The 13469-nt window shown below is 38.9% G+C and overlaps 1 protein-coding gene across 2 annotated transcripts in view; it reads left to right on the top strand.

Annotated features, from left to right (window-relative positions):
* The window catches only part of slc7a11 (solute carrier family 7 member 11), a 52039-nt gene extending 38840 nt beyond the window's left edge, over positions 1–13199 (top strand). Inside the window, exons 4-12 of one of the 2 annotated variants that reach the window (XM_019267812.2) lie at positions 1386–1511; positions 3007–3106; positions 3236–3280; positions 5180–5303; positions 9214–9317; positions 11043–11139; positions 11553–11702; positions 12185–12362; positions 12976–13199. In XM_019267812.2, the coding sequence (XP_019123357.1) occupies positions 1386–1511; positions 3007–3106; positions 3236–3280; positions 5180–5303; positions 9214–9317; positions 11043–11139; positions 11553–11702; positions 12185–12362; positions 12976–13031 (980 nt within the window). In that variant the 3' untranslated portion in view covers positions 13032–13199. The remainder of the gene's footprint in view (positions 1–1385; positions 1512–3006; positions 3107–3235; positions 3281–5179; positions 5304–9213; positions 9318–11042; positions 11140–11552; positions 11703–12184; positions 12363–12975) is intronic. The other variant, XM_027289567.1, reaches the window with a different exon arrangement.
* Positions 13200–13469: the final 270 nt, after the last annotated feature.

A 13469-nucleotide genomic window follows, 5' to 3' on the forward strand; every position in this document is an offset into this window, starting at 1 on the left:
GACAAAAGAGACACATTCATGGGTCATTTTGAATGTTTTAACTGGCCAAATAGTTGCATGCATGCAAGCATGTCTCAGTGTCACATGGTACAGAATGTTCACACCCTGTCTAATATTTAGGCTATGTGCAGTAATAACTTAATAAGCTCTAAACATTTCAGCCCTACATATCTGACCCTAACAAACAAATGGCCAACATGACAGAGAAGAAGTTATAATTTTAAATAGAGACCAAACCGATAAACTCCTGCTCCTGACCTCACTCATGAGTTGCCACACACATTATCACAAAATTATGTAGTTTAAAAGGACTAGTTTTGGGAGCTTTATTCCAGTGTTGATATTTTTTCTTTTCAGTGTCACATTTTCTCAGAAGCTCTTGAATCTGGCCGTCCAATAAAAATTTGAACAGACCTGAGAACTGCAGTACTGCCAATGTGTAAAATCATTTCATGTGGTATCACAACACATTTTTTGCTTTACGAGTGTCATTCACACCAGTGTTTGCAGAGTCAGACTGGTGAGATACTGATATTGGTTATATTTGTGTCACATAGACACAGGACTTTCTATCAGACGACTTGAGAAACGTTATGCACACAACAGACTCTTTTTCTATGCCTAACCAAACTATAACCTTTTCACAATGTTAACCACGTTATTAATAACAAAGTGACATCGTCCTTTCCTGCAAGTCCAAAACTCAGAAAATGGCACACTAAATACAATTCTGATCCTGAGTGGTCATACCCAAACACAAGAAATAATGTGTGGACACAAGAACTGAACAGAACAGAAGTGATCTCATAACACTTTGATACAGAGCAGGTCTAGACCGTACTCTTTATAATATTATATACAGAGACATAACCAAGCACTTTTCAACAGTGACAAGGACAAACTTCCTTTAAGAGGCTGAAACCTTGAGCTGAACATGGTAGCTATATAGTGATGGTCATAGAAAAATTAGACAACTAAAAAAATACTCTATAAAGATCATGATGGTGGAACATAAACGTCCACCATCGTGACACCCACGTCCTTACTTTCTGCTTTGGTCCATGAAGCTAGCACCTTAGCTGCATTGGTATTTATGTTGTCATTGGACTGGATTAATCGTGGACTGCACAGTTTCCCAACAGGAACCTAATTCCTTGGGGCTTCTAGAGTACTGATATAAAACCACACACGTCCACTGGAGATGCTGTGTTTGATCTGTACATGTTGTGTTTGTTACAAAAATATCTAATAAATTAACATTTTCCAGGTAAAACAGGCAGCTTCTTTGTCAGCCATATGTCGAATGTACTGAGTACTTCTTCACAGTGAGCCAAAGCCATTGTTGGCACATGGATATGACTCACTCCCTTTCTCTGTCCCTGTAGCGTCTGTCATGTACCTGAACAGTATGAGTGTGACATGGACGGCAAGGATTCAAATCTTCCTCACCTTCAGCAAGCTGCTGGCGATTGCCGCTATCATAGTGCCTGGAATGTACCAGCTCTTCAAAGGTAACACAACTACCTTAGTGTCATGTCCCATAGCCTGTATCTGCAGGATAGTTAGTGGTGTTCAGGAACATTCCTAGACTTCACACAGAGCACTCAGCTGCAACAATTAACATGCCACGCTTTGTCTCACACAACAACAAACAATGTCAATATAACCTTGAAGCCTTGCAGGTGGTGACATACAGCTGCTCACAGCAAGCGAGCACTCAGACGTTTTACAATGTCTTCACAACACTTCTGGTGTTACAAGAGGCCCCAACCCCAAGCTCATCCCTCAGCCCTGGGCAATATTGTAAAATTAACTGCAACTGTTATAATACAGCAGATATAGTTACTCATAATTATCTTTCACGTTGCACAGCTGCAGATCTTCATGATTACAGCTGTTCATCCTGCAACCCAGACAGCATCATAGTGGTTTATTTCTATTCTGTATCTAAAAGGTAACAAATGCAGCAGGACAGAGAAGGACTCAGGGAGGGTTAGGAGGTTTCTTGTTATGAAATTTGATTTTATGGCCATGCAGGATCCTACAAGGGTCAGGTCTGTGTTGGGAACATGGATACAAACATTCATATAAAGAAATATGAAAAAGTAAATATAAAAGAAATGAAAAGATTGAAAATGTGGTAGGTATTGATGGTAAAGCTGTCGATAATCTAAGCACAAATTATAATTTCATACTTCTTGGTTTTGTTCTGATTGTTGAACAACATGCTTGTCTTTGATATTCCTGAAACACAGTTTGTGTCTGTTCTAAGAGGTCTGTGTACCGCTGATTAAATCAAAGAAATTAATCAAATTATTTGAGGGAATTTATTCTTAATTAATACTCACATTCTATTAACTTGTAGTCTTGACCTGCTTAGCTCAGAGGAAAACCACAAACTGCAGATTCATTTTTTTATGGAAACAGCCTGCTGGTTCTTTTTCACACAACTTTAGAATTATTAAGAATAATGTTAGTTTCTGTCAGTTTTTGAGTGTCATGTTATTGTCTTATGCAAGGCAGGCAACTGCCCCTGACCCCAGAGCATATTTATATGAAGGACACAGTTTTTTATTGCCCCTGGGTCTGCCCATTTGTTAGTCTGGTAATATCTATGTCCACCTCTGTATGATCACACAATGAACAATTCATAGCTCTCAACAATTCAGTACAACATTAAAGTCTTATTAGATTGTTCTATCTGTTTGTATAAGCAGCTTCCTTCATGAATGTGAGCTGCATAAAACAGAACACTGATTATATCTGAGCGTGCTTTAATCTGTCTGTAGTACCTGTGCTGTACAGGAATCTATTCCTCCAAGCTAATAAGACATTGTTAAAACTGATTTTATTATTGGTTATTACGGCTGTGATTGCCCCCGATCTTTTGTATGTAACTATTTGCACAGATTATTCCATTGCTGCAACAATCCCTCTTCATTTAGAAACAGTTATAAAGCTTCAAACAGTCACCAACAAAAAATGTGTGTGTGTGTGTGTGTGTAGGAGAGACCACAAACTTCGAGAATGCATTCGATCTGAGCAAAGTGAAGCTGTCTGGTATGCCATTGGCCTTCTACTCTGGGATGTATGCATACGCTGGATGGTAGGTATGGTCCTCACACACAAACACAAACAAACAAATACATATGCAAACGCAAGTCATCATGCATTGGCCATGATTTACTATTCACTCATCTTTGGAGGTTATATTATAAACTGTTTCCTTTTGCAGGTTCTATTTGAACTTTGTGACAGAGGAGGTAGATAACCCTGAACGGTAAGTTCATGTTTTCATTGTTTCAGTATACTGTGGGTAATAATCTGTATTTGCTGGATTTAAAACCTAAAGTAAGCACAACCACTGGGAAACACTCTTAAAGCAGCTATAATCATTATTTTTAAATTAACTTGTATGCAGGGGAGGTTTTAGGATCAGTGGAGATCATAGACTTAGGCCTGATTCAGACCAAATCCAGTGCTGCAGTAAAAACACAGGTTGTTCCATTCATTTGAACTGTGGCTAAGGCAGTGCATGCCGCAGAGTAAAAAAAAAAAGGGGGGGACCTGCAGTGGAGAAGCTGAGCCATGTTCAACTTTTGGAGAAACACAACTGGTCAAACTGCTCCACAGTCTGAAATGTGACTGAAACTCAGCACGCTCCAGGTGGATTCATGGACTAAACTCTGATACCTGTTGTGTTCTGGCTTGGTATATTTCATGTACCCAACCTCTACGTCTGGATCTGACTTGCAGTCTGTGCTGGAAAATAGAGACAGCAAGAAATTTGGCTTGTGTCTGTCTAACCACAGCAGTGGTCGAGCGATATAGATAGTGAATGAGAGGGCGCCAATAGTGAAATCAGAGAAATAAAAAGTTATTTCTTGATTCTTTCATAGCGGTTACATTCATCACAAATAAAACACGCCTCCAGCACCCTCCCACACTGCTGCACAATATTGCGTCGAAACGCCTGATTTGGACTAAATATGACCTCAGCCCTGAAGCCTTTGAACGAGTCTGAAATCATGTGTCTATTGATATGATTCATTCATATTGCAACATGAATGAGTACTATATGAATACAAACTGTGCAATTAAATATAACAAAATTATATAATATAATATAACATTTATACATTTTAGAATATTATAACAACTATTTTTATTGACATTGTGAGACTTTACCCATATATCAACTATGTATTTATCATTGAGGCTGTAGTTAGCATTGGTGTTGTGCAGGACTGCAGTCAACATAGTGGAGCATCAGGACTGTGTGGAGAGCCCCATTGTTATTCAGATTAAAATGAACCACACTGTTGTTCCTTCATTATCATCAGCACACATGATAGTTTATTTTGGACCAATTCCAAACAGCCTGCTCACAAACACACCACAAGCTAATTCATCCTCTGCTGAAAAATAGTCCTCAATAAATGCACTGCTTCCTCCTCTTTGAATAATCTTTGTTTTAGGAATGTAGTGAATCCACAAACTCTATTTATCTATTTTAATCTTTTTAAGGGATGTCTTCAATGGGAACTAATGACATTGGAGCAACAGGGATGTCACAAAGTGTTGAGTTCTGATCCACTATATTGACAGTTTTAATGTTTTTATGGAGTATAGGACAGTCAACATGTTGGCTCTTTGAATGTAACTCAGCCCTTCCTGCACAGATATTTCACATAAAACATTTTGCAGCAGCTCATTGATTCCTCCATTTCCTAGCAGGCTTTTATTGTAAAAAAAAAAAAAAAAAAACTAAATACAGGGAGAGTGAATATTCATTGGTGGTGGAAAACAAACAAAAACAAAAGTGTGATATGAATTTGTTATTGCTGATGGAGACCACACGAGACATTAGACTACAGATAATTTACAGCCTGTGGTTGTTTGGGCTGACCACGGTGGTCACGTTGCAGCAGACATGACTCACAGCAGGAACATAGCACAGGTGGTCTTAATAACAGCCACATCAGCTCAGTTCCCTCTACATCCTCCTGAAATCTGATAGATCAGTACAGTTGTAGTTGGCTGAGTGGCTTTCCACTGTTTTCCTTCTGTGCAGAGAACAAGACAGGAAGAGGTCATAATAGAGGTGAAATGGGGGTGAGTGAGTCACACAGGTGAATGACAGTGTCCTGCTGCTGTTTTTATTTCTCCTTGCCCTCAGGACTGTGCCATTAGCTATCTGTATCTCCATGGCGATTGTGACTTCCTGCTATGTGCTGACCAACGTGGCGTACTACACTGTGATGTCAGCGGAGGAGCTCCTGGCCTCAGAGGCGGTCGCTGTGGTGAGTAACTAAGTTAATGGTGTGTGAGATTTATGCACTGCATGTACAATAGGATGTGACCGTACACTAAGGTTGTGATGTTTTTTACATGACATTTAAAATCTTCCATACAGATGAGAAAAAAGTATTATATGATGATATGATACTACTATTTAATTAAATAAGACCTTTAGGCGACAGAACATCTTGCATTAAATGTCAAAAGCAGTGAGCTAATGTTGGAACACAACAATAAAATCAGTTTCTGTAGACGGCACTTTACAGCCTGTTCATATATCTGATTAACAGTTCTGTCTCCATCTATTTAATGTTCTGCAGCTTATTGCTTTTATTACATGTTTTTATTGTCAAGCATTTGTAACTTTGTGGTACCATATAAATGACGTTAGCATTATTATTATCAATGGACACCACCATAAACAAGTCTCCAGCCTATATGCATCAACACAGTGACAGTAAGAACAGATGTTAATTAATATAATTCTCCTGAATAAAATCCAAAAAATGTTTTATGTTCATGAAAACTAAGAGCTAAAATTATTTTAGTTTCCTTCTACCCTGTAGCATAGTGTCCTTTTTGACACGGTTTCACAGTTATTACTTTTACATTTTAAAAACTCACCACCGACTGGCTGTGAACACATTTTTTGATATCGAGTTCTTGGAGCACACTTGGATCCGGCCTTGGCACTCCTACGTTGGAAAGGTTCGGCTCCTTGAAAGCATGTAGTTGAGGTCTCACCTCTAGGCTGTTAGTGATGTTTACTCCTAATGCAAGCTCCCTGGTTGCCTTCCTGCACTTAACATGTCATTATTACTGAAGTGTCTCTGACAGCTGGCTTCCCAGCAGCTGTTAATGTGATTGTTTCAGCCCAGCCCTGTTAATGCTAATCACATCACAGATGCCCCTAATAACAGACACCATTGCTTATTAAACTGAGGACTGCTACTCTAAACCTATAGCTGGGGAAGACTCATTTACTAAGAGATCTCTGATCTTTTCTAATGCACTTAGTTTTATTGCCCTGTGTACAATGAGTGATAGCAGCGCCTTAAGAAAGGTGTTAAGAGCATTTATCTGTTCTTAGAAGGCTGTGATGGAATAAAAGAATTACACTGTTCTTCCTTTCACACAGACAGCTGGCAAAAGTTTACATCTCAAACTTAATTACAGAGATTCACTCATGTCTACAACTTTTCTCAAGGAGTCTGGCCTTGAGGCACAATTAGTAATTGTAGACTGCATAGATCAGAGGTATGTTCACATAATGTGAGACTGGAAAGTAAGAGATGGAAAAAGTTGAGTCTGAAGAATTACATATAGATAACTGTCATCATGAGGTTGAGTTTGAGGTATGTTAAAGACTACATTTCAACAATATCTGACTGCATCAGCAAACAATATAATGTAAAGCTATTTGTTTTGCGGTAGTCCATGTATTAAACTCAGTTGCTATGGGAGCAATAACAGGCTCCATCATAGACTGTAGAAAACATGCACGCAGTATCCATGACATCACCCACAGGTTTCTGAAGAGCTGTTGTGAAGTTCAGTGTGGAGCGTGGGTGGAGCTGAGGCGGGCTGAGCCTGATTCCTCAAAGAAGACACCTATAACGGCATATATATACAAAGAACACATTACAAGCTGTGCCAATGATATGAATCTCCTCATGTGGATGGATGAATGCTGATGGTGTTGTGCCAAAAAGTTTAAGTTGAGTTCTTGTAAATCATCTTTGGTGAAATCAGACCAACGATTCAGAAAGAGAAGAGAGAGACAGGTCTCAAAGAAAATTCATTTCCTCCTGATCTGTCTGTCTGAAAGAGAACATTTGAGTGTCAGAGCGTCCAGAAGATATGAGGCTTGTGAAAAATAAATCAGATATTTACCTCAGGGACTATGAAGAAAGGAATCGTTCATAATCTGTGAGACCATGTGAGACCTGGCATAGTTTCTTAAAGAGGAGCAGCAGAGGTTCAATGTAAATGTGTAAAAGTAGAAGTAAAGAAAAAAGCAGCTACTTCATCTGTTGGAGGTCAACCACCACTGGCACTCTTTATAAATTTGAAAACAGATTCTTCTGCATGTCTGCATTTGTCTACATGTTTGGTGTTGATAATTGTATTGCATATTATTATATGATTTAAAATGATGCAGTTATGTTAGGGGGACAACTCGTGTTCAACTGCCTTTCACATTTTCATATGCAGTTCATGGTAAAAGACACATCATAAAAGAAAATGAACCTCACAGAGAAACAATAAAAAAACAATCTTTTTCTCAGTCTCATGCTGAAATCCAGTGTATGAAGCCCTCATTGTGATCTTCGTGTTTTCTGTACACAGTGTTTTTCAGGAGTAGGGAGAACAGGGGCTGGTGGCCACACTTTTCACTTCCATTTGAATCCCACAAAAACTTTCTCTTTAAAAAATTCCCTTTCAATGTGTTATGGATGACTAGGACTGGAGCGACCTCACTCTCCTTATGGACTGTCAAATACATCTTATGCACTGGTGACAACCATCCCCACTGTGTGGTTGGTAGTCACACTATGGGGTTGGTTGTCCTAACGTCTTTTTGATGGGGAAAAATAAATAAAAGTTTAATTTCACTGAAATGCAACAAACACTGAGAAAAAAAATGCATTTTTTATCCTATAACAATATAAAGAACCATAATAGTCAGTCCTCATCATGTCAGTCACTCACTGTCAGTGGCACAGTTCTAACAGATAGATGTTGGCAGTCTAGGTGTGCAGTCCTTGTGGGCCCACTGCTTGCACAGGATGCACTGCAACCATGTCTCGCTGGGGCAGCAGGGATCCACAGGGACTGTCACATGTGACAACCAGCCCCGAAGATTATATGACAAGCTTTCCCAAATAGGATTTTTTTTTTTTTGCTAGTGACTTAGAAACCACAAATCTTAGCTAGGGCTAAGACAAAAAAAAACTGCAGCTTTCCTTTCATTACTTAATAATTGTTTTATCATAAACTCGTGGTGTTGTGTGCAATTGTGTAGAAGAGAAACACAGATGAGCTGGATATTTATATTTTGGATGACAAAGTCATCTCACCTCAACGTCAAAGGTCTTACTCCTGATATGACCCTGGAGGTGATCGCTGACCCCAAAATTTAAGAACCAACATTTTTTAGCAGTGCCCTCTGTCCCATGTGACAACCATCCCCATCTCCAATATCTTATAAACATTTATTTTAATACTCTCAATACCTCATAGCTTTGTTTAGAATATTTAACATTGTCTAAAGAGAACTCAAAGTTAATAAAATAGTGATTGTAGAATTGATCTTTAATAACAACATTTCAGTGTCCATGGGTATAAAACAACAAATTCACACATCATTCAAGGTAAATTTTAGTTTTCCTGTAACAGTCCGTGTTTGTCCATACAAGCGTGAACTGTGACTAATCTGAGTAGCTTCATGAATAATAAGCAGCGTTTGCTCCCACTTCTGCATGACCCATTTATGACAATTACCACCAGCAGTCCTATCAGCTGCTCTAATTCCATCAAAACTAGCTACAGTTAATAAAAGAAGACACGCCACATTTCAATAAAATGATAGCTGCAGACTTTGATAAATTCAACGAGGAGTATCAAATATGTTGCGAAAGCAAACAAGCAACACCTACCAACACCTCTAAACACTCACGCTCACTAACATGTTGTATCGTACTTGTTTGATCTGTGCAATGGACAGACAACTTGTGGGAGTTTCACGTTGGAGCTATTTCTTGATGAACAAGATGCTCACATCATGATCATTTTTTCAGAAAGTATTTCTGATTTTGATTCTGATTCTGATTTTAACTGACAAAAGTGTTAAATCACTCCTCTTACTCATTGTTCTCTTCCTGCGTCCTCCTCTGATTCTACTTGTCGCAGACATTCGCAGAGAAGTTGATGGGTAACTTCTCCATAGCAGTGCCGGTGTTCGTGGCCTTGTCCTGCTACGGCTCAATGAATGGCTGCCTGTTTGCCTTGTCAAGGTACAGATACTTCCTCTTTCCTGGCCTTCGTCTCACACCCACGCACACTCATAGAACAATGACAAAACACAACTACTCCAGAGTTATATCTCATGACAAGTTATCCTTCTGCTGCTCTGGAAATACTGTTTTCATTGACATTATTATTTCCAGGCACTTTTGTTTGCCATTTTTTTCCTTCATGCTGTTAAGCAAATGTCAATGAAAATGAACCCTTCCTGCAGATTTGTCATTCGTGATGTCTCCTGGTAGACATGTAGAAAATGCCACTACACCAGCTGAAGGCTGTTAAAGGGACAGTGTGGGTAGTTGTATGTGGTGCACTGTAAACCAGTCACTGTGAAATTGACAGTAACTAACTGGCAGCAGTTGACAAGTAACTCTGCAGTGCACAGTACATTATTGGTTAATTGTCTACAGTTTTTGACCGAATACACAGTACTACTGTGAAATGGTTTACTAAATTTACTGGGTACTGTAAATTACTGTGGATTTTACAGCTGAAATTTACAGTGTGTTGATCCATAGTCAGCGTGTTACCAGCAGTAGATGGTAAGCAACGAACCCTTAGTTTGGAGAAACAGACAGGAATCCCATCACAGAAGGTAAGAAATACACTGCTGTGGTTGGGAGCGGCAACAAAATGTATTGTAGCCACATAAAAACAAACAAACAAACAAAAAACAACAACAAAAAAAGTTAACACTTATATTCAAGTCTGCTAATCACCTGATAGTTACTAGGAAACTAAATTGTAACAAAATGTTGTTATCATGAAAGTACCAAAATAACTGCCTAATAAATTATTATCAAGTCAGTATATGGAAGCCAGGAAACTAGATGATAACAGATCTATTACTATAGTATGCATAGTATGCATGGGAAGGATAGTAAGTACCACGTTATTACATAACAAGTACATGGAACCTAGGAACTAGGAAAGTAGCTGATAAAAATACGGTAAAGAAAATATCCAAATAAATATTGGTTAATACTTAGTTATTGTGCAATAGGTGCGTATTAGTTACTATAAAAGAGAACAGTGTGTAGAGGAAGTATTATAACTTGTTCTCTTTGGCTTGTTAATGTGTCATATCAGTGTTTTCAGTCATCTATCAAAGTATCACATTTTTTCAGGAGTTACTAAATCATTACTTTGTGTGTACGACACATATACTACACTAAACATATGCTTTACAATAGTTTTCCTTGTTTGACTGCAAGGTAAAGCAGTGAAAATATTCTGATTATAGTGTACACTTGGACTGATACTGATTTTAGTTAAGTACATTACACAACCCTACAAAGTGTTCAGTCATTCTCTAGCAGTAGCTTATCAGTGATCCATGAACAGCAAATTGGAAGAGAAACAGGGAAGTCTCTTACTAAAATATGACCATGTAATTTATTTACAGTGCACACACACACACACACACACACACACACACACACACACACTGCCACAGTTCACTGCCTCTGTTCTGAGCCATGCCAGGTTCCTGATACTCTCTGTTAGTCTTTGCACCTGAGACAGTCTTAATGAAAATTAAATAGTGCGCCGATATCCTGACACCACAGATCATGCTCTAGTTCATTCTCTGTTGACACAGCCAATAATCTCAAATGTCTAATTTCTTTGTGTGTGTATGTGTGCCTGTGTGTGTGTTTGTGTGTGTGTGTGTGTGTGTGTGTGTGTGTGTGTGTGTGCCTGTGTGTGTTCACCAGAATGTTCTACGTGGCATCACGTGAAGGACAGCTCCCTGAGGTTTTGTCTATGATCCACATCCGCAGACACACCCCGCTGCCTGCTGTCATCATCCTGGTGTGTTTACTGTAATAATAACTAATATTAATCCTGATACAGATACTACTAACAATAATAACAATCAATAACTGTTAATGAGACAATCACTAATGTCCTCATTACAAATAACCATAGAAACAACCATAGCAGTTTGCATTTAACACCAACCTATATAACATAAATACTATGTTGAAACAAATATTTCTCATTATTAATAACTATTGATTATTGTCTGCTCTGCAAGTGAGTCATTTCACTAGTAATATGGCATAGATCAGAATTCTGTAGCCATGGTTACCTGCACATATGGTTTGTTCTTTGTTTGAGGTAAACAGCTTACATGGCCTTACATGTTCTGTGACCACAAGACAAATAAGACACAAATCACATTATCTATCTCTCTGTGTGTGTGTGTGTGTGTGTGTGTGCAGTACCCTATGACCATGCTCCAGCTATTTGTCGGAGACATCTACAGTCTGTTAAACTTCATGAGCTTCCTGCGGTGGCTGTTCATCGGTGTGGTGGTGCTGGGTTTAATCTACCTCCGATACACGAAACCAGACCTCCCACGGCCCTTTAAGGTCAGTCTTTCCACATCTGAATCCTCTCTGTGCTGGGGCGGCTGTGGCTTGGCGGTAGAGCGGGTCGTCCACTAATCAGAAGATTGGCGGTTCCATCCCCTTCAACCCCAAAACCCCAAATCCCGAAGGCTGGTGTGTGAATGTCTATGAATGGTTAGCTCCTTAAACTGATGAGCAGCTAATGCCATCAGTGTGTGAATGGATGAATGAGATACATACTGTACTGTAAAAGCGCTTTGAGTGGTCGGAAGACTAGAAAGGCGCTATATAAGTACAGTCCATTTACCATTTTGTGCTGCTACTATATTGGCCAAATTACAGCTCATTCTCCTTCCATATTTTATTTCACTGAGAGAGTTGATTGCTCTTTAGACAAGCAGGCACATCCGTGCCTACTCACATACAGTATACATACATACACACAGTACATAGAAACAATATACAGAAAGAAATAACAAAAGTCTGTCCTGACTTGTCTACAGGTCCCTCTCTTCATCCCAGTGGTGTTCTGCCTCACATGTTTCTTCATGGTCTTCCTGTCTCTGTATTCTGACCCAGTCAACACAGGGATTGGATTTGCAATCTCCCTCACTGGCATCCCCGCCTACTATATGTTCATTTACTTCAACCAAAGAGCAAAGTGGCTTCAGAAGGCTTTAGGTAAGTCAAAACTAAGGTGTACTAACACAATTTAACTGTCATTGATATTTAAACCTTAACTTAACATTTAGGGTTTTCAGCATTTGTAGATGACATATAAGCTCTGATAACTTGAGGTATTTTTCACTGTCAACACAAATATTTTTGAATACCTAAAAAATGATATTAGTTGTGGCAGTTGGTTCACCACCAGGAGCCGGGTTCTGCTCGAGGTTTCTGCCTCTTAAAGGAATGGTGGGAACTGTTGTGTCTCTGTGAATAATAAGATAAAGAGTACAGTATAGACCTGCCCTACATGGAACGTGTCACTTTCTCATGTTTGCTTTTAAAACACATTTTTCGAAGGCTTCCTTCAAGAGTCAAAAGTTTTAGGGAGTACTTCACATGTTGAGAACCGATTTAGAATTAATCTTTTTCTCTAACATAAAATGACTTGAAAACCATTGTTCTCAATCTTATTTTGATAAACTATATTGTTGTGTGTATGCAGGTTGTTACAACCTGTGAATTCAAAGTTCTTCCTCACACTCTCAGGAGTTTAATGTGTCAAACATTTCACCTCATATTTAGAACATGAGTGATGATGTCATGTTTTTTTTCTTTGTGTCCTCAGATTCCTTCAACCGAACCTTGCAGATCGTCCTGATGGTCGTCCCTGCTGAGCAGTAACAAACACTACATCACCTCTGACAGACAGACAGTATATACAGAGCTGAACTCTTAACACAAAGTCAAACTTTGTCTAAAAAGACTGATTTAGTACAAAGAAGTTATAAATGTCACTGCTGTATGTAAGTTTATATAATGTGTGTTATTAAAAGTTCTATGTTGAAAGAAGTGAGGATCATTTTATATCTACATGTCTTTGTTTTTGTGAATTATTCTTTATAGAACAGTAAGTGCACACCAGATCACACTAACTGTGTCTGTACTGATGTAAGTCTAAGCAACCACACACTCATTGGACTTTTCAGGTGGGATTTAATATTTCTGCACCTCCAACAGCACCATGGTCAGCTGCAAGATCATCAGCCATTGGACCACTGCTCATTAAAGGACCTGTGTAGTTGGTGATTGCGACCCTGTCACCTCACCCTGGCCACAAAA

Source organism: Larimichthys crocea, chromosome XVI (genome assembly GCF_000972845.2).
Source record: "Larimichthys crocea isolate SSNF chromosome XVI, L_crocea_2.0, whole genome shotgun sequence".
In the NCBI taxonomy this organism is placed as follows: Eukaryota; Metazoa; Chordata; class Actinopteri; family Sciaenidae; genus Larimichthys; species Larimichthys crocea.